This window comes from Emydura macquarii, unplaced genomic scaffold, assembly GCF_026122565.2.
Source record: "Emydura macquarii macquarii isolate MOO-44397 ecotype Brisbane River unplaced genomic scaffold, CSIRO-AGI_Emac_v2 contig_3671, whole genome shotgun sequence".
NCBI classification, from domain to species: domain Eukaryota; kingdom Metazoa; phylum Chordata; order Testudines; family Chelidae; genus Emydura; species Emydura macquarii.
In genome coordinates, this window is record NW_027133808.1 from 424,273 (window position 1) to 448,254 (window position 23,982).

Consider the following 23,982-nt stretch of genomic DNA (forward strand, 5'->3'; position numbering starts at 1 on the left):
GATCACAGGTAAATACCATTTTAGACACCTTAAAAAAATGCCACAGGTAAGTGGTAGAAATCTTAATGAAGTAAAAAAAGGAGCCTATAAAGTTGCTTTCACTAAGCACAGATCTCAGTTATGCCTTATGCTTTACTGTTATTTTCAAAAGATGAAGGTGTTAAATAAAAAATGTCTACAATACTGTCTAGAAATTGGATGAATATGCTAATCTAATAATTTATCAGAAATAAAGAGAAGAAAATCCTAACTTGTTGAATCCCACTTTCAGAATCAGATAAACTCTGCCACCCGTACTCACAGTGCTCCATAAGCAGTCCTATTTTTTTAAAAACTAAAATTATAGCCAACTGTTTGACGACCCTTTTGGTTGATATTGAAATGATTCAAGAGACCAAATAATCAACCTTAGTCAAATTTATTAGTCAAGACAAAGCAGTAAAACACAGAAAGGAAAAAGAGTTAATCCTTTACCAATCCAATCTGGAGAGCAGAGTCTTGCAGCATCTAATTTTGCTCCAAAAATACAGAATGGTTGTTTACAAGTTAGACAACATTCTATACATCACCCAAGACTTAACTCACCAATCAGCTTTCTGTCTTGTTTTTCTGTATTAGCCTGTTTCTTTTCCCTTGTTTGTGTGAAAACTCTCCCTACCTCTACCAGGATATAGTACTAATATATCTTCTCTCTTACAAATTTTGTATTTGTCAGTGCCAAAAGCTGAATTCAGCTTTGCAAAGTGTTACGGGATATACACCTTAGCATGGGTAAAACAGGAGTATATAGCATTTTGGGGAAAGCATAATACAACTCAGTTAACACAACTACCCATTGTTCATAAACAATATAACGTATCCAGTACTGATACCCATAAACATTAATGTAGGAGGGTGTATAATAGGTATTAATGTGGTATGCCCTATGCTAACATATATTTGCTAGCTAACATATCAATATCAGTGGGACCACTAGCAGTGTAAGGTACTAGTCATCATAAGAGAGACAGAAAATTTGGCCGTGTTCTGTCCATACTTCCTATGGCATCTCAAAGTAAGAATCTAAAGAGATTTCTAAATAAAAGAAAGGAAAGCTAACAAACTAAAGAAATCCCTATCCTCATCACACAGAAAAACTAACAAAAAGTGTAAACTTCTACTCATTTCTTTGCTCATAGTTGAGGAGTTCATTGAAAGAGAAGCCTTTCAAACAAGAGCAAAATAAAATGTCCTGAAGTTGCACAGCAGTGTCAAACAGGCAATATCTGCCTCTATAGAAGGTACTATACTTGAATCATTCATTCCTCTCTTTAAGAACTGTGTTCCTGATTACTGAGCCATATTAAATATTCACTGGCTCCCAAACTGGGCAGTAGACTACACTGACAATTGCATTCAGGCTTCAAGAAAAATCAGTCACCTTTGCAAATATAACTTTCTTTTAAAGGAAGTAGGAGAGATCTGGTGTCGCATGTGTGGTCCTGCTTCTACCACTGCTATGTCTGGTGAGCTTTATAGCATTTCCTTTTTTACTAACATACACTGCGCCAGATAGGCTGATTCATATCAGCTGAGTGACTTCATTGACTTCAATGGAATTATGCTTATTTACACCAGCTGAAGATTTGGCCTTGTATTTTTATTACTACCACAGTCACAAAACTATTCATCATTCCAGGACACTGCTGTATAATTATTAAAGCAATAAGACCTTTAGGATATTACATAATCTAAGAAACTTTTTCTTAACAAATATAAGTATCATATCTATTACCACACATAACATATTCCTAATTATAACCACTAAAGAAAACCCCTCTGTTTGTCTAATCTTTTAAATGCATCAAGATGGTAATGTTTATATTCACTGGAATACAATCAATTTACTTTTTTATAAGACGGGGGAAGGGAAGAGGATGATGTAGTTTTGTTCACTGGTGCTAGACCAAAATGGTAGCGGGCAAATTAAACCTCCTATTTAAAACCATTAATTAAACCACAGCAGTATCCAAGAAACCAATGTCTAGTTCAGAATTACAAACAGCAACAAGTTTTTGAAACTTGTTCAAAATTCAGGCGCAATAGGCCCCGATCCAGCAAATAATTTGCTTTGTTAACTTCAGTGGGACTACTCACGTTTAAAGCTGAGCAAATGCTTCTGGCCCTGATTCAGCAAAGGAGTAAAATTATGCTTGTTAAATCAGAAATAAGGAAGAAACTATTTTCTCTGGGGAATCAGTAAGGTTCCTCAGCAACACATTAGTTCCATTAATAACACATTAAGAACTGATAGTCAATCTGCAGTATTTCAAGAAGAAACCATGACTTACTCAGAGTACAATGCCATACACACACAATTAACAAATAGTGACTATTAATAATAATGGATTAGAATGAGTAAAAAATCCTACACCCTACACTATGTGTAAATTCAGATCTGAGTTCTAACTTTGTGGGCCAAGCCCTTCTGTAATAATAAATAATAAATATAATAATTAATAATGTTACAATGTGTATAAGAATTATTTAAGATAATCTAAAACGTATTATAAAAACTGAAGAAAATGTAGGTTACAACGTCATTGTGATGATAATATGCATTGCATCTCAAGCATTCAAAATTTGCATCATCTTTTGAGACCTCATACAATAGAGAGCTGCTCTTCTTATATAAGGTTTTCTAACTTGTACACTTCCAAGAGAAAAAATGACAAAATAAGTTTCAGAATGTAACATCTCTTCCCCGAGCTAAACAAATACATCTGAAGTTAGAGACTACAGATGCTTTAAATAACCACAGACCGAATTTCAAAGGATGTGGCCTAGCCAGCTGAGCAACGCATGCTTATTTTCCAAAATACTAGGAACAGCTGTCCTGTTAGTCCAGTGCAAGCTGCTGTCTAGCAACATGTTTCTTACACATGGGACTGCAGACTGGGTTTCGGTATACATCTATGCATGAATCAGAGACTTAGTATCAATATTATCATATTCCCTCCCATGTTAGTTTTACATAATTTTATTTGCATAGTTACTCATATCCTAATAACTTGGTACCTAACCTTCCAGTATACTGATTCTTGAAGAAATTTTCAAACCTGGGTGCCTAAAATTAGCAACATAATCCATATACAGATTCCTAACTAAAAGAGGCCTGAAGTGCCAAACACTAATAATTCCCACTGATGCCAAAGAGAGCTGGCAAAGTTCAGTAACTTTGAAAAACAAACTACTTATTTAGGTGCCTGAATGTGGATTCAGACACACAATTTAAGCGTTATTTTAGGCGACCCAAGTTTGAAAACATTGGTGTTCCCTCCCCCTAGATATATTTAGAGAGATGCTGTGCTAAAAGGATTTCCTCACCCCCATTATTTCTTTCATGATCTTCATATGTTCTCCATGGACTTTCTAAAACATGCATGAATGCTGTATAATGCTACATGAAGTAGGGTTTTGTTTGCTTTCATTCTATTTTTCTTCCAGTAGCTGCTTGCTGTATTTTTCATTCATAGAAGGGAATGATGAAATATCCCTGTACAATTCAATTGTGTATTTTTAAAACTGGTTAATCTGGCACTTTGTACTGTGGTGATTAGCACCTATAAATACTTCAGATATATAATCTAGAAAAGAGAGCCAAATCCCTGTGTTAAGACAGTTTAGTCATTTATGGGATGTGACTCAAATCTAACATATAGCTTCAAAATATTTGTTGCAGTGTCTTGATCTCAATAGACTGACCATTACTGTGTTATGTTCCACAAAAGTGATTTGTTATGTAATTCACCCTCAAATATTTCATGCACGTATGAATTGAACATTATAATAGGATTTATTTGTGTTTTATAAGGGAAGGTTTACTTTTGTGTAGCTATCTTTGAGTGCCCAGTATTTCACATAATATGCATAGGATTGATTCATCCATGCAGTAAACTGGATCTTTCATTAAATTGCATATTCTGGATTAATGCCCTGTGGTCGCAGAGGGGTTGCTTCCTCTTTGAGTTACACTGCTGTCAGCAGAAACAAAAAACAAACATTTTTCTTTTCCAGACCAGAAGTAGAACTTCTTGAGAACTGTACCCATCTTTCCATGACATTTGCAAAAGGACTGGGTATCCTCATTACCTGCTCTGGGCATTACACTAGTCACTCTTATTCCTTAGGGGATGGGAAGGGAAGGGAAGATTGGCCAATGCAGGGTGTGTTTTTTCACCTTCCCCAAAATAGGACTGGGAACCAGTGGGGTAGGGCAGAAGGGTTATATTATAATGTCACAACTTAATATACAAAACTCAGAGCTGATGTTCAGTGCTGGTATTTGTTATGGAAGGGATACAGTTATCAAACAACATGGATTAGAAAAGGACTAGAAAAAAGCATTCCTTAAGGGAGCTGAGGAAGTGGGGTTTGGAGCTTGTGTGTTGGTAGAGTGGGGAGCCTGCCCCCTCCTCATACCAGGAGAGGGCAGCAAGGTCGTAGCAATGGGACCAGGCTGGGACCAGGTTGAGAATTATATAGCAATGACGATTACCTGAACTGTACAATTTATTGCCAAGTACGTCCAAATATTTTAAGTGAATAAAACTGTGGACTAATTAAAGCCCACCTATTATCCCATCTTTCTTCTGGCAAGTCCGAACAATAGCTAGTAGAGACAGACATATAGCTATACACTATAGCTAACATTCAAGTTTGTATGATGTGACTTATTTAGTCTGGACACAGGTATCTGCAGAAGATGAGCTTGACAGTTGCTGGTGTAAAATTGGTGGCTTGTCTGCCAAATTAGGCTATTGTACTGATGTTTGAACTATTTGGTTAAAGGGAGGCCAAGACTTTTGTTAAGGAAATTTGAGTAGGTGCTTTGTGACTTCTCAATACCCCGCAGTAAGTTAATTTATGGAACGACCTGCCCCTCCGCCCCCGCCCCCCAACCCACCAACTTTACCAAAGCTTAAAATTACAAGGGGCTTGATTCTGATATTTCTTATTTTTCTCTGGCATCAAAGTTATTCTTGAGTTGCACTGGTGGAAATGAGATCAGAATCAGGCCCACACCATACATGTGAATGAAACTTTGGCACACAAAAACTAATAATTTGGCTCAGATGACCAAAAAACACATTCTTCTTCCTCGACATCAGGATGCACATATCTCATGCAGAAAACACACAGGCACAATATGAACAAATGTAACCGTGGTGTTTAATGGGGGACTAGTTTCAGTTGTGCTGAAGATCCTACATTTTCCTCTGTCAGGATGAAGGATACGCCCTGCTCTTAAAAAAAAAATAAAAAAATAAAAAGTCCTGTCATAAGTGGTTTGATGACTTGAGTGCCTGGGTGTTAATTATATGTACTCCTCGCAATTGTCTATTAACTCCCACTCAATGCAGCAAGAGCTCTGGCTTTGACTGATAACCATACCACTATATTTGGAATTGTTGATAGAAACCATCTCTTTCCAGCTACTTGGGCTTTTAACTTTCAAAGGTACATATTGTACTACCACTGGTAATTACATATCATAAAAATACAATATAGGCCTCCAAAATCTAACTTTTAAAAGACCATAATTGTGATGTGCTCAGAGACCTACCGTGTGGCTATTTTTACATGGCGAACTCCCAGTAAATGGAAAGAAGAGTATGAAGCAGAAGTCCCATGCAGGCAACAGCTGCTGGATTGGGTATATGGAATGAATGATGGCACATACTTTTCTGGGGTTTGTTTTCTTTTATATCTTCAATTAATAAAAAAGAGTTTGAATAAAAATATTTAACATAAAAAATATTTATAAACATAAAAATATCTTCATATTTAATTAAAGAAACTTAAAACACTGTCTTTTACCTACTTCCTAATGAAGAGATGCCATCAACAATATTTTAGATGATATTTTCTATCCATTATTAACTTCATTGGTTTAATAACCAATCACCAGTGGCCAATAATCTGATAAAAGTCAATATAGAACGTAAGATCATCAGAAACTAATTTATTCATAAAATATTTTACAGATAAATTGAACTAGGGAAGCACTTAAGCATGCATTTAACCTTATGCTTATGACATCAAAATGAATGAATTAAAATCCATAGAATAGTTCAGCACCTACAAGCACCAAAATGTGTGAGGACTTGAAGACAGTGACAATAATTCCCATTTCCATGACTAAACGTGAAAAGATTCAGCACCATGAACAACACCATCCTTCCTGGTTACTCCGGCCTCTCTGCTATAAGATTATCTGCACTGATGTTTATGAACCTCACGGGGACAGAAAGTTTGATCCAAGGACATACAGTTTCTTAGTGAACACTGGCAAGCTGATGTCAATGCAACAGAACATGCAATAGAGAAGAGGGACAATCCTACTACGAAGATCTGACTCTTGTTTTGACATCTGCCTCATTTTGCTATCTCTCTAAGAGTTACTTGTTATAAAGTAGTTCCTGCTGGAGACTATGCAGATTTTGGGGGCTGGAAAATGGATAGTGACATACCTGTGAGCCACAAAGGGACTTTAATATATGAGGTTTTCAACTTGCTTCACCAGTACTCTGTAACTTAAATTGTGGGCCTCATGAGTGACACTTTTGTAGTGATTACTGACTCAGTATAATTTTTCTTTTAAATCAATTTTGTTATTCTTTCTATTTTCTATACTATACCAATCAAAAGTCATCTTTATTTAAACTAACTGAAACCGGCTGTGAAGACTGGTAAGTTGGGGATACTTGGTGGTGGGAAGAAGAAACCTGAATTTTGACTTCAGAGGAGGCTGAGTAAGATTAAGGATAACACAGTTGCTCTCTCCAAATAATGTCTAAAGAAGGACTGATAAAAGCTACCAGAGACATATGACTGAGAGAACTGAATAGTCTGCAGAGTGCTAAGTCCTACGGCATTTATTAAAGCAGTTATCTGACCGTGTTATCTTTTGCTTGTATTTAAAGCATTAGGCATAGAAAAATAGTAAAAGTTTAAGCAAAAAACAAGGATGTTAGATCAGTGATTCTGGTGACATGCCATAAGCGGATAGGACTGCACAAATAGCACTAAGTTTTCTCATACTGCAGATTATTTCTGTATAACATCTCTAAGATACAGCCTTTCCTATTCATCCACACTGCTAAAACTCTTATCTCATCATGTTGTGTCTTAATCACTACAAGATCCTTTTTTCTGACCTTGACAAATGCAATCTTACCCTACTCGTATCCATTCAGAATACTGCTTCAAAGATAATTTTTCCAGCCTGTTGCTTTGATCATGTCACCTCTCTCTTGGAGTCCCTCTACTGGTGCCCCTTTCTCTATCGCATCAAACATAGGTGACTAGACTTCACTTTCAAGACCCTTTACAGCCTATCCCCACCCTACCCATCATTTCACATTTATTATTGAAATATCAACTCCCACCTCTGATTGGCCAACAGCGCCAACCTCCAACGCTCAAGCACCTTCATGCTTTTCTTCCATGCTGCCCCTCATGCTTGGGAGGTGCTTCCCATAAACATCCACAAAGCTACCTCATTATCCTCCACATTTTTTCCTAAAACTCTCCTTAGCGATGATGCCTACCGAAAACTTTACAAGGGTTAGGCTGCTGGTGTGCTGAGACCACTTCCTACGATGCTGACTAATGCTGTCTCATTATTTCCTTTTGCTCCCCATCTGTCTCCATCTGTTGTCTCATGTTTTATACTTAGATTGCAAGATCTTTGGGGCAGGGCCTGTCCTTTTACTCTATGTTTTGTACCGAGCCTAGCACAACGACAGGGACTCCTAGGCACCATGGTAATACAAAGAAAAAATAACAACTTGATTCAGTACTATATTGAGAGGTTTTTTAGACTAAGAACCTGAACCAAAGTCAATCATAATAATCCCACTGAATTCAATGGGTTTTGGATTAGATCCTAAGTGAATACAAAGTATTTTCTTTTGGGGGACTAAGAGGAAGGTAAGAGAAAATACAGTGTCTTGGGCTTTAGTCTACTAAATGACATTTCAGCTAAATAAACATCTCACTTTACTTAAAATGGGTCTTTAACTGATAGTTTAAAGTCTGACTTAAGGTTGATCGGCACACAAATTGCTCTGATTTAACTAAATCAATTACTGAATTAAACTAAATCACTATTCAGTCAAACTAATTTAAGAGAGTGTCCACATGAGGACTGTATTGATTTTATCAATTTACAAACCCCATTTAGTTAAATCAGTGTACTATGGGGAGGTAAACTTAGTCTTTCTTCATTTAAATAAAAAGCACACTGACTCTTTGAGAACTATAGGGACAACTTTAGCACTTTTCATGCACTTATACGTCTATTAATTTTATGGATCATCAGTAGACTCGGCAGAATAATAAAGCTTTAGTCTTTCATCAACAGAAAAAGAAAAACTATTCCATTAAAATTATAACTAGCAAAATTTTTTCTAAAGCATTTTTGAAGTTTTCTATGAAGCCTTAAATAAATGTTTAACAAAGCCACGAGAGAGAGTTCTGATATAATATAACATTTTTTTTACACGCCACCTTTTCATCACAGAAGCATGTACATCTTCTAAAGGGAAACATTTTGTGTTTGATTCTTTTTTGTTCTGCCTCATTTGACAGGTAAAAATGAGCTGTTCTCTGAGAAAAGAGACTTCCCCAAACAAAACTATGAAGCTGTCCCGCCACTTCTCTCTTTCATGAGGAACCTGACAATTTTCACCAGAAAAATGACTTTATGATGTTTTTGGGTTTTTTAAAAAAAAACCCTCAGAACACTTCAGAGTCATGTGGATTTACCACTATGGTTTGCTTCACTATAGAGAGATGCTTGAGTTATGAGAAGCAGGTTGGGAACCATATAAAAACTTGCCTGAAATGCAATGCTCAGATAGTATACATTGAGTAGGTGATCGACGTTCCATTTGGGTCATTACATTTAGGCTTAACACCAGTCACTGTACAGTAATAGTGCACAGCAATGGGAGACGTAGTGTTGCTTCTTGCACTTGAGACCGTGAATCAAGCTCTGCTGTTTTCCTCACCTCCCTGTGTCTCTCCAGCATCCCCACATCTTCCTCCCAGCAGGCCAACCCATCTTTTCACTTACCTATTTCTTCTGTGGGCAGAGCAGACCTTCTCCCTCTGCTTCTGCTTGCACTCCAACCTCTCTTTTCATCACCTTCACTTGGCTCAGAAGCAGGCAGCCTGATTTCCTGACAATGACAAACAAGATTAGAGCATGGAAAGCAGCTCCAAATACTCATCCCCTTCTCATCCCAGCAACCAAGAACAGGGTCTCACAGGCCACTGCAGCTCACCTGCCTGGCAGCGGCTGCTGATACCTGCAAGGAAGAAGAGGATAGGGTACTCTCTTTGCTCTCATCCTGGGGCTGGGGTAGTGGGGCCCTTGCCTGGACTCTGTAGATCAGTTCGCTGCGGAGAGTTGCTAGTTCTGCTTTCAGTGTGAGAACTTGGTAAAGAGATACTGCTGCAAGAGAAGAGGACAGGAGCATTGCAAGCCACAGGAATGTGACAGAGAAGAATCCTTTGCTGCCCAAAACAGCGCCAGGAAGGGCAGGAGAAGAGGAGGAGGTACCCTTCTGTTGGATGACATGCACACAGTCCACAGATTTCATCTCTGCTCTCTTCTTACTAAAGCCAGAGGGAACATTTAGCTGTGTCTTCTTCCGGGGTATAATCCATTTTGCCAGTTGCTGGCTGAAACTAAGGGTATCCAAAGTATCTGACCAAAACGCCCAGATCATTTCCTGTCAGATGGAGCTGTTGATACAAACATTAAGTTTGGGTAAGTGTCTAAGATGCAGGCTCTCTCAGTTTTCTTTTTACTGCTCTGCATCTTAGCAATTATTAGTCTCTCTTCAGCTGCTTGCTCAATTTACCTTCCTCATTTCACTTTCATTTATTTTTTATGGCAATTTGCCCATTACCATCTCCTGTTATCTCATATTCAGACACAATTAAAACATCTGATACCATTCGTTTCCTGAATCTTATCTAACAGTGCAGAACTGTAAGACGTTCTGGCAAAGCACTGTATCCCATCACAACCTAACACATAGTGTAGTTTCTAAAAATAGGAATATACAGTAGTTCTCAATAATAGAACATATATGTCAGTTCATGAAGTGACAGAATTTATCTCATTATCCTGTATCCTAAAACCAGAAAAAAAGTTCTCCAAGTACAAGTAGCAGAACATGGTATCTCTCTGACTTTGTGAGCTGCAGGCTCAATGGAGTGTCAGATGCACCCAAGAATTTGAGAACTTTGACTATAATTACCATTTGTTTAACAAATTTACCAATTTTGCTGTCGCGTTCGAGCATTTGGATGTGGGATTAGCCCAGGATTGATGCAAAGGGGATGGTAGAAAGGAAGGGTATGGAGAAGTCCAAAAAGAGGAAGAATTTGTTCCACCATGCATGCACTTTAGAAGGCAAAGATAATCCATGGAATTCAAAGCTGTTTGCTTAATTTTGCTTTGTAAACCTGTGTGCTTGGCTTTGGGCTCATCTCTTCCTATGGTCCCACTAATCCAGGGGTTCTCAAACTTTTTTTTTTTTTGGCTGGGATCCCTTTCGAAAATATTTCAGGCTGTGATCCCCCCACCTCCTTCCCCTTACCATGCCACCCTTACTCCTGTGCTGCTGCTGATGGCAGCCCTGCCTTCAGAAACTGGGTGCCTGGACAGCAGCCGCTGCTCTCACGTCCCTCCCTACAATAGTCTTGAGACTCCATTTTGGGTCAGGACCCCGTCTTTAAGAAACACTGCACTAATCCCTGCATCTCTCTGAACTTTATGACAGAATCTTAAAACGTGGGTGAGGGGAATCTAACTAATTTACACTCCATGAAAACATCAGGTGTGTCTACCACTCTCTACACTGACTTCCCATAAAAGTTCAGTTCAAGGTGTCAGTCCTTGTCTTCAAGGCACTCAATAATCTGGGCCCAGGACATCTAAGAGATCACATGACGTTCCAGGATGAGGACTGTGGGTGAACAGGAATAACAGAACTTTCTACTACAAGAGTAAAGCTCGTCTGTATAGGAAAAAGGACTGTCTCAGTGATGGTCTCACTCCTTCAGGAGCTAAAGATCATCATAAACCTCACGCTCCCTTGCTCTAAGTGCAAAGTGTACTTTTTCAACCTTGCCTTCCTAACAAAAACATAACTTTGTGTACCATAAAGTGAAACACTACACTGCACAGGAGAGAATGAGAAAAAGAACAAACCACATATTAGTCATCTCACTAAATATAGTACTGGAAGGTGCTCAGGTACCATTGTGAATAGGGCAGTTTGAGAACCTGTATAGAACAGAATCCCATAATCTCCTCCACAATAAAATTCAAGATAATTTTAGTTGCTATATGTTTTATGGGTTGTATATTGTAATGATTATATAACAACATCTGGTATTATGTTAAGTGTATTTTATTTTATTTGTATATTAAGTGTATATATTAGGTACATAAGCAGGAATTATAATTTGTATTACATAGTGCCTAGAAGCATCAGTTGTATAGGGTCCTATTGTTCTAGATATTGCACATACATGTAAGAGACAGTCCCCACTTTGAAGGGTTTGCAATCTAAATAGATCTAGGACAGACACAGGGGAGAGAATGGAAGATTAGTAAGTAGTAACCGAACATGTTGAAAAGAATTGACCAAAGAGCTCTCTGAATCATATGTTTATTTTTAAACAAATCTGGGAACACTGAGTTGACCAGAAAAAAGGCAATGTGCCAATATTTAAAAGAGGTAAATGGGATGACCTATAAAGTTTTAGGTTGATTAGTCTGACATCAATGCCAAATCATGAAATATGGGAAGATACTGATAGTGAATTAAGTAACAATAATAATCAATGACATTAACAGGTTTATGCAAAACAGGTCTTGTCAGACAAACTTATTTTTTGGTAAGATCATAAGTTTAGTTATTAAAAGTATCGGAGATGATAAGACTTGTGTAAAGCATTTGACATAGTCCAGCATGATATTCTGATACAGCTAGTGCTATACACAATCATACTAATGGATTAAAACTAGGTTAACATGGACCCCAAAAATTATAAATGGGAAATTGTCATCCAGTGGGGTTGTTTCTAGTGGAGTCTTAAAGCAATCTGTTCTTTACTCTTTAATAATCAATTTTTATAAATGATGTGGAAGAAAATATAAAATCATTGCTGGTAAAATTTGCTAATTATACTAAAAATTGTTAGAGTAATTAATTAAAATGGGGACAGGTCAGTTATATAGATTAATCTGGATCACTTGGTTAGGTGGGCTCATCTGAACAACATGCTTTTAAAAAGACAAATAAATGCAAGGTCATGTAGGAACAAAGAATTCAGGTCAGATGGGGGACTATACCCTGGAAAGCAGTAACTCTGAAAAGGACTTGGGGTCATGGCAAATAACCAACTGACCATGAGCTCCCAATGTGATGCTGTGGCTGAGAGAGCAAATTAATCATTGAATGTAGATGCAGACAAATATCAAGGATAAAGGATGGTAGTATTATTGATAAATATAACATCAGCGAGACCGTTACTGGAATCTGATTCTGGTTCCACATTTAAAAAAAAAATACTGAAAAATTAGAAAAAGTTCAGAAAAGAGATACAAGAACATACTGAGGTCTGGAAAACCTGCCTTAGAGTGAGATACTAAAATAGCTCAATCTATTTAGTTTATCCAAGAGATGCTTAAGAGATGACTTGATCATGGTCTATAAATGCCTCTGTTGGGAAGAGATTTCTGATAGACAGAAAAAGGCATGAGATTCAATGATTGGAAGCTTAAACTAGACAAATTCAGACTAGAAAAAAAGGGACAGATTTTAACAGTGGGGGAGGGGGGTAACTAGTTATGAGAACCACTTACCTAGGGACGTTGTGGATTCTCCATTAAGTTGAACTCTTTCTAAGAGGTATGCTGGAGTTCAAACAGAAATTGCAGGCTTGATGATGAAATTACAGGATGAGGGGTTTTTTTTGACTTGTGCTATGCAGAAGGTCAGACTAGATGACCATAATGGGCCCTTCTATCTTAAAAATCTATTAAGTATTATTGTTCCCATTACAGAAATGGGGAACTGAGGCACAAAGATTTATATACCCAAGATCCCACAGCAAGTCTGTGGTTGAGCCAGGAACTGAACCCTTGATTTCTTGCGTTCTAGTCCAGTGCCCTAACCACAAAAGCATTCTTCCTCTTTCAGGAATAAAAATCTCACACAAAGAAGTTTAAAAACACATAGAACTACAAATCTCATGAATAAGGTGGCCAGAAGAATATAAATATTTAAGAAATGGCCAAGGGATAAATTCAGAGAATTTAAAACAAAATCTCATGGTTTTAAAAATAGGTGGGAAAAATCCAGGGATGCCATTGTGCAGAATCTCTGTCCATTGAAGTCTGTGGTCTATGTTATAGGTGTATCTCCAGATGCAAAGTGCAGAACAGCTAACTGACCAATAGGTCTACATCTGATACTTCTAGCCTAGAGTGAGAATGACACTGGTTCCTATAACTGCTAATAAAGACCAAAAAACCCCCCAACAAACAAAAACGGAGCAAGTTGGCATGTCCCAGTAAACAGACAGCACGGAGCACAGAGATGAGAGTGAGGAATGCAAGAGTAAGCAGAGCTTCCATTTTAACAAATACATTATTCAAAGTCCTTTCTCTAACCCCCGCCCCTTTCCAAAGTGGCTAATCAGACTGTCTGACTGCAGACTGAATCTTATACAACAGCTCCCAATGAAAAGAAGTTACATTCACCTTGTCCCAACATAAGCAGCAACATGCTAGACCCAGTCCTCGAAGACGAAGTGCCAGTTTCCTCTGAGCACCTTCAAGCACCAGCATCTGGACCACATGACACTAAGAATCAGGAAATAAGAAGGAAGTCCCTGTCTCACACAGGGCCCAGCACAGCTATAGCTCTACCTTCATTGTTATGTTGGCTGTGCATGCAGTGTCTGGGGTGCTGCACAGGCAGTTAAAGTAAAATCACAATGTAAATTTAGAAAAGAAAAGAAAAAAAAAGCTAGAAAACATTAAGCAGATTTTCAAAGATTTTTTTCAAAAATGAAATAACCTTTGAGCCCTGCCTATTCATTATTTAAAACTACTTTTGACCCAGGTAGCATGAGTACCAGTGTACATTTTGGACAGGGGAAAAATGAGTGAAATACAGAGGCTTCCTCTCTAGCCCACTTTAGAGAAAATATCTCTATGTAACCTACTGATGTGTCCTACCCTCTAAATTTCCACTCACATGAAATTCACACTGAGGTCAGAAGCAATTTTGTCTGACCAAGAACTGCAACTTCAGGCCTTCACTCCATAATGCACACAAGTCATGTAAACTACACAGATGGACAATTGACATCTACAGTTCCATTGAAAGCTGTGTAAACATGGTTATTTTAGAGTGCCTTTTAAAGAGAACAGGAAATAGTACAGGAAAGAAAAATGATAAGCAGAGGACTACAGTAGAACCTCAGTTACAAAAGCAGCATTCTTCTTCTGTGGAGTAAAATTTCAAAGCTGTATTAAGTGAATGTTGAGTTGTAAACTTTTGAAAGAACAATGTTTTGAGTTATGTACCTCCATTCTCAAAGTGTTTAACTCTGAGGATCTACTGTATTTTATGAAGTAAACTGTAGAATAAGAAGAGCTCAAGTTCTATACAGAAAGTAAAACAAGATCAAATGAAATTGGATTTATATTTTGGAACTACCATGAGAAAATTATCAGCAATCATTTCTTTTTTTTTTTTGGTTGCATGCTGGAAAAGGAATTTAGGTCAGAATGCTTGAACTGGGGAAGCAGGAGAAAGACAAAGCTCATTTTATGCAAAATTCTGAATAGTTTAATTACCTATCAACATAACTGTACTGCCTTTCCCCAAGCCCTTATGCAAAAGGCAACTAAGCGGCTTTGTATATCCGAGCTAAAATGATTTGATGATGAAATCATCAGGAAATGGGTGCTCTGGATATACTACAGGAATTATTTTGAGGAAGTTTTAGGGCCTATGTTATACAGGTCAGACTAGATTATCACAATGCTTTCTTCTGGCCTTGGAGTCTATGAGTTCATGGACGATAGTAGTAGCTTGGGTCCTTGCACACCCAATAATAGGGGGAAGACAAAACTAAGGATCGAACTAGCGTCAAGTCAGTCATCTATCCCAGCCAGCTCTCTCATTGTGCTGCTGTCCTCTTCATGGAACACAGGATACCATGCCCTTGCATGGCCTTTTACTTTCAGATTTTACGAGTTGGCATACTGCATTGTGAGGTACAACTCCATCTTTGCCTCAAGACAGTAGGTGAAGCCAGCTTTCCCAATTGTTCAGATCAGCCCTGGGGGGGAGGGGAAGAGGAGGAGGGGGAAATCAAGCCAGTGCCAGAGGTTTTCCTTAGTGATTTTGGGTCACCAATCTGAGAGATTTTAAAGGAGTCTTTTTTCCAGGAAGCATTGAATACCATGCTTTGAAAAATTAAACCTCTTTAAAGATGTCTCAGGTGGGGCACAGAAAACTATTAAACACTTAAGTTTCATAAAGCAGTTCAGGATACCATTTATATCTATCCATAATTTCATTTTATTGAAATCCTTATACCATGCAATGAAATCACTTCTATTACACCGCATTTCTTAAATTAGCTGTTTATTGATTTTTCATAGTTAGGACAAGTGTAGGTAAACCTTTAACTTTTCAAAAATTAACGTTGAGCTCTTTCAGGCAGCAGATATTTACACCTAGATTACTTGCATGTGAAATATGCTTACTATTCTGGGATCTAGTATGCATTTGTGTAGCTTTTTTTGTTTTTATTTTTGTTACACGACAACTTTCCCTTGCAATTTTCCATTTTGAATTTAATTTCATTTGAGAACTAAACAAAGGAAAATTATTTTTGACTGGATATTCAAATGGTGAATTTTAAATGATCTGTCCTATAGGTATTTAAAAAGATAGGTAAAAAGTACCAAAACCCTTTTATGATTCAGGAGAGGGTAGCATTGAATTTACATCTGTAGAGAAAAGGGCAAGAAATCCTTCAGTCACAGACTACTGGTGATGAACAAAATGTCAATGGTAGTTTTCACATTTTTCTGCAGTAAGTAGGGCTTTGCCTACAACTTTAGTATAGTTTTGCAAGCACATGGTAAAAAGCAAGTATTATTATATAAGCCTGCATAAGATAAGGTATACCACAGGCATATTTTAAATTTATGTCTGAGGATGAGCAGGTAATGGAGCTAGTGAACATTTTTTTTGGGGGGGTGGAAGACATCTTGTACAGATTTCAGAATGTTTTCACCTTAGTTCCTTAATTTGGATTAAAAACAAGTATTCAGACAGACAATCTCTCAGTCCTCAAGAGGAAATGTAAGGGAGTGGTGGTGAAGGAAAAAGTCTGAAAAATGTAAAGGTGGTAAAGGATAACAGAAGGTCACTGAGTATGAGCTGTCCTCTGTAACTTTCCGGAAAGCTGACAGGTTAGACTAGAGGTCCTAGAACTGGATATTAGCAATTTAAAAAAAAAAAAAAAATCTAGTAACCAATCAATTTATCAATTATATTTCTGTGCAGTAACAGAACATCTTGTAATATGGGTAATCTGTATGCCACCTGCACTGATTTGTTGTGTAAATAAATTTCAAATATTAAAAACAGCAGCAGTTACAAGGCAATCCAAAATTCCTACATTCATACTGAAGACAGGTCACAAACTGGAACAAGACATTAATGGCACTTTTAATGTATCAATTTATTGCACGTCAGTACATAAAAATATAATGTGTTTTGTAAAATCAATTTTGTTGTAAAAACCAGACTAGAATGAAAGTGTTTGTAAAAACTGCAATGGTTAGCACATATACTGAAACATTTATGCTTAGTCTACACAATGTAGAATTAGAAGTACTACTTTATATGATACTTCTGGTTAAACTGAATACTAAAAAAATTTAAGACAATTCATTCCTTGAACATTCAATGACTGATTTTGAATTCAGAACATCAGCACTATTAACTTTAGAATATGCTTAAGATATATAACTTCTATTCTGCATGGTTCTAATGTAAACTATACAGACAGGACAGCATTATAAATTGTTCTAAATGGAACACACCAATTGTAGTTTGATCCCATCATGTGCAGGAGGCACTGGTTTTATTTTTGGCAATAGTGCCCCTTGCAAAGTAGCACATCATTTTTAAAATGCACTTTAAGAAAGTGATTTATGAAATATAACTGGAGGTATATCTGCATCTCTTTGCTAACTGAAAGTGTCAAGTCTTGGACACTTGTCAAATCTTGGGATTTTAGTGTCAGAACTACTCACCTTTGCATTTGTCACCATAAGAGCTTCCAAGGTGACACTATTGATTAGCCAGAAGATGCTGATGTGCATATTTTATATATTTAAAAAGAAGTTAATCCATCTACCCTTACAACTGGGAGATTGTCCACAAATATCAAGTTTGCCAAATATGTTTGTGCTGCATTATTTTACCTGAGAATGGACATGAGGGCACCTATATTAGTCTCCAGCTGCCTCCCCCCCACTTTGAAAGCACAGCTTATATCTTTGCATTTCACAGTTTCAAAACTAGATGCTGGGAATGTAAACATGGGTCAATAGGAAGCTTTAAGTGTTTCCACTAATTACATCAAGAAAGAAAATGTACTCTTGCAAGGGGGGAATTTATCACAAGGACACTACTTGCACAGCTACTCTATTTTGACTCCCAATTCTTTTGAAGTCTATTATAAGACAAGAGAGCTCCTACTTAAGCATATACTACTAGGTCTTTAAACCGAAGGGTGACCCCTCTGTAAATCCTGGAACCAGAGTACTTAGTCCCTTCTCCCCAAACAAGTCTATGATTGGTAATCGTACAAGATAAGAATATATACTGTTCACAGTTAAGCACTTTATCTGTTTTTTGCAAGAGGTAATATTCGAAACAGAAGAGCTCTGGCAAATGTGCAACTGACTAATTACCGTTCCATTTATTTTTCAGTTAAACACAAATGGTCAAACTGCTGTTTGGCTATTTTAGAGTATTACTGCTAACATTCTTCTGAATACCCAACCATAACAGTTGCTTTTCAAACTGGAAACTCACCAGGGAAAAAAGTGGTTTGTCACTGTGCAATTTGGAGCCAGAATGAGTACACTGATGTAGACAAAAATCTTGGCTTATCAGAAGTTCCAACTAGGAAGAATACCCTCACAGGGAAAAAAAATAATTCTCCACTTCGTTACCAATAATTAATCTCATTCACAGAAGTGCAGCATTTAGAGAAAATAATACCTAAACCAATTCTGTTAAGTATTCCCTCTTCACCTACCCTCCATGGATTTCAAAGCCAATGGATAAACTCCTGTTAGAGATTCAGTTTCTCATCTCCACTGCTTAACGTGAACCTATCCCTATACGACACAGGAAAGGAGTTTGAAAATGTTCGTGTGGTCGAGGGAGTGAAAAGGGAAGGGTCAATATTCAGTTTAATATATCTTATGACTATATGCACCTCATACCTGGGATAAATATTCATGACAATGTGCAGGTTTTCAATGCTACAACTTGAAATCTCACGGACACCATGGTGAAAACATATGGCTTGATGATCAAGAAGTGCACTGCTGAACAGTTCTAGTTTGTCATGATTTTCTCCTCTGCCACACCTGTTGCCTTGGCAACTATAGGCCCAATTCAGCTTTTCCTACTCTGATGATATGAGTGCATAAAGAGCCCTTTAAAGTCTCAGAGTTTACCTTGAAAATATACATTTAATTTATGTTCAGCTTTTGCTCTGGTAATCCATATTTTATACTGGGCATAATTTAATAATCACAAGACATGACAACTTTTGAAGCAGAATTTACAACCTTCAACGAATAAACTGCATGGGTGGCTGCTACTGTTAAAAAGTTTTTTCTTTCAGAACAGCAATGTCTGTCCTACTTATTTAGCTATAATTTATTTATTCTATTTTCCATACGAATTTAGTTAGCTCCAAATCTGTGATGTAACTGAAACAGTGCAGCACGAGAGCAAAATTTGTGAAAAATACATCTGGTCTGATAGGAATATATCAAATAAATAAACATAATGATCCATTAAATCCTCTTAGCAGTTAAGAAGGTTGTGACTTCTACAGAACAAAGGAGAAGAAACATACCGCATAACACTGACATGATTAGATGAGATAAGGAAGTCAGACAAATATAGTTAAGGAAATTTTATAACACTAGGCAATTCTAATGACTACTCCAGTCATTTTAAAGAACTTCTGACTGCTGCATTAAAAAAATACTTATAATTGAGATGGCAGTAATATAGGATATGACTTTATTAAGGAAAAAGGGTGACCATTGTAGAAAATTCTTTTCACTAGTAGAGCTATTTCACCTCTCATATCCATATTTAAATTTGTTGATAGCTACATATGCATGTATAATACCTGTACTTCCATGTGATAAAATAATGATTAAGGCACCAGTTCAGGAATGCAGCTTTGTTCACTGAAGCTAACATAACTAGACAACATGCTTAAGTGCTATTCCTAAACAGGAATGGACTTAAGCATGTGCTTAAATGCTTTCCTGAATTAGGGCATAATAATAATAGCAGAAAGGCTTAAGAGAATTCAATCTGAAATGCAATAGCACTGATTTTTGTATGGAAAACCTTTTTTCTCAGATAGCTTTTTCTATCAGACTATGGGTATTTGGTTAAACTGGATATTAGGTGCAGCAAATGAGTATTTAAACCTACATAAGGGATATTATATATTTGTAGTTGTTAACTGATTTGGCGCCAGACAGCTTTGGTATAGTTGTTCAAGCAAGGATCCTCATTCTAAAAGGATAGTCATGATCAGGTTCTTATCTTATTATTCAACATTGTTGACACGAAAGTGGTCACCATTAACATTGGCCCTAACTCTTAATGTGACTGGAAGAAATTCACATTTTTATTGATGGTACCTACAGTCAGTCTGCCCATTATATAATAAAATTTAAATAACAATTCTGCAAACAAAAGGCCAAAAAACATTAAAAATAAAGTGGTCTATATTCTCTAGAATTTAACAAATCCTAAATCATCTGAGTCTGATTTTTATGTGGTACTGTACAAATTAAACTTTATGTTTAAACAGACTACTTGTTTTAGAGGTGTATGTGGAGGGAAGAGGCATTTTTAATTTCACCAAATTTAAAATCAAGTATAAGTTTACATGCAGGACCTCAACTGCCACTTCTTCCACAAACAGTGCTATCTTGACTCACAGACATGGTATACCCTACTTGAACTGATGATTCTGTTCAGATGCCAACAAGAAATGACAGCTAATCACGGCTAAGTTGAAGAGCTGGGGATAAACAATAGTAGTTTAGAAAGAGTTATATTTGGATGGTACATTTTTTCCCTCTTCATAGGTTAATTATCTTCTGAGAGAGCAGGCTGCTCAAGGAAAAACATTTCAGCCTTTTGCTATGGACACTCAGATTTGTGGGCACTATTTATATAAATAATGAAATAAATATAGGAAAATTGGCTTTTCCTCCTGATCTTCAATTTGTAATAGAACATATATATAACCATAAAAATAATCCAGGATTGTCCACCCATAGATATATTCTACCATTACTGCTATTTACATTATTTAGCATATCTTGCATAACATAGAAATTCAAGAAATAAAGCACTTTCATGCATGGTATACTTAAACTAAATTCTAGAAGAGAAATATTGTTATGGGACATATTTTGCTACCATGATTGTCCAAATAGCTGATACATACAGCAGAGAACACTGAAGAGCCTTCTGTCACCTTAAACTAATGTAATTTGTAATAATGTAGTAATCAGAAAGGTTTTTTTATAGCCTCCATTGTATATATTGAACAAGTGGAAGAATAAACATATGCAAAAAAAGCATGGAAAAGATGTGAAGAACTGTTCACTCATTTACAATGTTGCAAATGTAAAAACTATCTGGATCATCATAATAAAGTATTAGACCTTTCCAAGTTTAATTTCACTCTTTAGGCAAGTACAGACATACTATACATTTTAAAAATTGACATTCTTTTACCATTTTTGACAAATCAAGGTACAGTGCAGTTTCATCAGAAAAAAAGAAGAGAATATCAATTATATTATTGTTACATTAGATGAGGTTTTTGCCATTTCTTCAGGGGAGTGACTCTTTATCACTTCTTTGATGAACTGTTCAAGTGCAGTGAAATAACCTTGACACTGCCAAGTATCATTATGAGTTCCATCTGGAAATATTGCCAATCTCTTTGTCCGAGATGGGGATAATTCATAAAGCTGCTTCATCATAACTGGTGGAATTAACTGGTCAGATAGCCCAGAGATGAAGAGAGAAGGCATTCTGCACTGAGAGATTTTTCTGTAGGATAGGAATTTATTTTTGTAGCACCACAAAGGAAGATATCTCATGGGGAAGAAAGAAAACAAAGTGCTGGCCATATGTGGGATGCTAAGAAACGTGTTCTCCACCATTATGGCAGAAATCCTATGGGAATTTTCAGAAGCTAAATGAATAGCCACTGCTCCCCCCAAGGAACGGCCAAAGAGAAAAATTTTTGTTTTATCAAGGTCAGACCTAGTCATCACATAGTCCAGCACAGCCTCAGAATCTAAGTATAGACCTTCTTCACTTGCTTCTCCTTCGCTTTTTCCATAACCTCTATAATCAACCAGCAGTAAGTTTACTTTCAGGTTTACCAGCATCAGCAAAGCATTTGGTAACCTGTGACCAATATTGCCTGCATTCCCATGAAAATAAATTATAGTAGGAGAATATGCTGCATTATCCCCAATGTATTTCACCAGAAGAAGATTGAGAAGTACTCCATCTTTGGTTTTGATTAAGATGTTTTCATGTGGTATACCGGTAGGCATAGGAACATAAAGGCGTGATGAAGAGGGCTGTTCTGGGAAGTAAAGCAGTACATCCTGGAATGTATATAGTATACCTGCTATTGATACAAATATTAACATAAGCAATGTAATGCCTCCATACAAATGAAAAGTTACTATCAAAGGTAAAAGAGAAATACGGCAGAGAGCCCAAGACCATGACACCAAAGCCAGTAGCCACCTTTCAACAAAGGTCCAAAGCATCCAGGACTTTTCCATTGTAGTAGTGAGTGATCTTTTAGTCCATATGTATCCTGTAAAAAAACCCAAACATATGTATATAAATATCAAACATGGAAAATAGTCAAGTATTCACATTCCTGAAGATTATTAATACATCATTGCATAAACAAACAGTAACAACAAAATTTGATGAAACAAACTGTTTGTTTAATCTTCTATATAACCTGATCACTAATCACTTCCTCAAGTTCAACTGTAATAATCAGTGAGAACAGTAAAATAGGCTTTGCAATCCCTAGGAGAGTTCTCTTTTGTTTCCATTTGAATACTACTTAGTACTAATAACCCCCTCAAATGCTGTGGCTGACTGCAACTTTAGCTACACTCAAATTGGAGAACAAAGCATGTACACAGATGGTGATTTGACCAATTTCTTAATCTGCTTCCTCAGCATTAGCTCTAGGATTCAGAGATAAAAAGGATATCACTCCTAATTCTAGGCATCTGACAACTATCTTCATTCTTTGACAACTTACACAAAAATATTCTCACAGGCCAACTTCCCTTCCAACCCCAATCCCTTGCAAATTCCTTGCTGCAACTTGATAGCCCTTGATTACCTGAAAAAGTATACTGGATGGATGAAGATGACCAGATAAAAAGACTCAATTGTGATGGATGCCAACTGCTTGCCCCTACTCCTCCTTCCCATTTTGTAGCTATGTTGCTTAATGCCACAGTTGGTCAAGTTCAGTTTAAGATTTCAGCTATTAGCTTTCTTGCCATATTTCCTATGGATTCATTTGTTACAAGCCATCAGGTGAGAATGATATTTAGAAGAAGTTGTGCCATCATCCAAGGTGGTGACATCAGGCGGTTTTAATGTCCTCCCAGGGTACTGATAGAACAGTCAGTTGTTTGTACCTCCTTTTGATCAACGGAAACAATACTGGTTCAGGAGAAGGTCAGGATGCCAAATCAAGTTCATGCCCCAGCGAGAAAAGTATATCCAAAGATCAAAATGAAGGAAACATGACACGGCAGTAAATGCTAGCCCTCCAACCACTGATCCAAATATATAAACCAGATCCAGAACATAGGCCATTATATGCATTGAGACAGAAGAACCAGTGATCATGAGAAGTTGAATTAACCCCTATAGAGTCCTCAGCTACTTAGTTACTAAAGACATTGAAGCAAGTAGTTTGGGTGCCTCCAGCACCACAGAAATGAACTGTCAAGCTCCAGAAGGGCCTGTGTTATGCTACAAGGGTGATCAGACATCAGCCCCAAAACATGCTAACTGCAATCTGAGGCTCACACACTAAACAGGATTGACTTTGGACAGGACCTCTTCTTTAGATATCACTGCAATCTACAGCCTCCAATGAATTTCTCTCTCTAGACAACTCTAGTTTTATTCTTTTTTCATGTATGCTTATTCTTACTTCTTTCTATCCTGAGTTCATCTGCAAATTTGGTAATGGACTTCACACTAAATACTCAATGGAAAAGAGACTAACAGATTTCAATTTTTGTGCAGCCACTGAATCGCAATACAAGAAACAACAGAACCGCAAGGGTAGGCACAGAAAAATTTTAAGTGAAGGACCTGACTGAAAACACCTGTGTTTGGTTTTTAAAGTGCCAACTGCAAGAATAATGGCAAAGTAGGTGACTGTGACATGGCAGAAAGGCTGTGCTTTCACTCTGTGGGGAAAAAGTAAAATGACTGCCCTTGAAATAAGAGGGAAAGGGAT

At 37.1% G+C, this 23,982-nt stretch overlaps 1 protein-coding gene across 7 annotated transcripts in view; it reads right to left on the reverse strand.

Annotated features, from left to right (window-relative positions):
- ABHD13 (abhydrolase domain containing 13) overlaps positions 1-23,982 on the reverse strand; it is a 33,072-nt gene that overhangs the window by 3,243 nt on the left and 5,847 nt on the right. For 2 of the 7 annotated variants that reach the window (XM_067536809.1, XM_067536810.1), the window contains exons 2-4: positions 22,221-22,293; positions 9,333-9,795; positions 9,122-9,227 (exon numbers count right to left, since the gene is read on the reverse strand). In XM_067536809.1, coding sequence (XP_067392910.1) covers positions 9,122-9,227; positions 9,333-9,779 — 553 coding nt within the window. In that variant the 5' untranslated portion in view covers positions 9,780-9,795; positions 22,221-22,293. Of the gene's footprint in view, positions 1-9,121; positions 9,228-9,332; positions 9,796-18,388; positions 22,294-23,982 lie in introns of those variants that run through there. The other 5 variants (XM_067536811.1, XM_067536808.1, XM_067536807.1 and 2 more) reach the window with 3 other exon arrangements.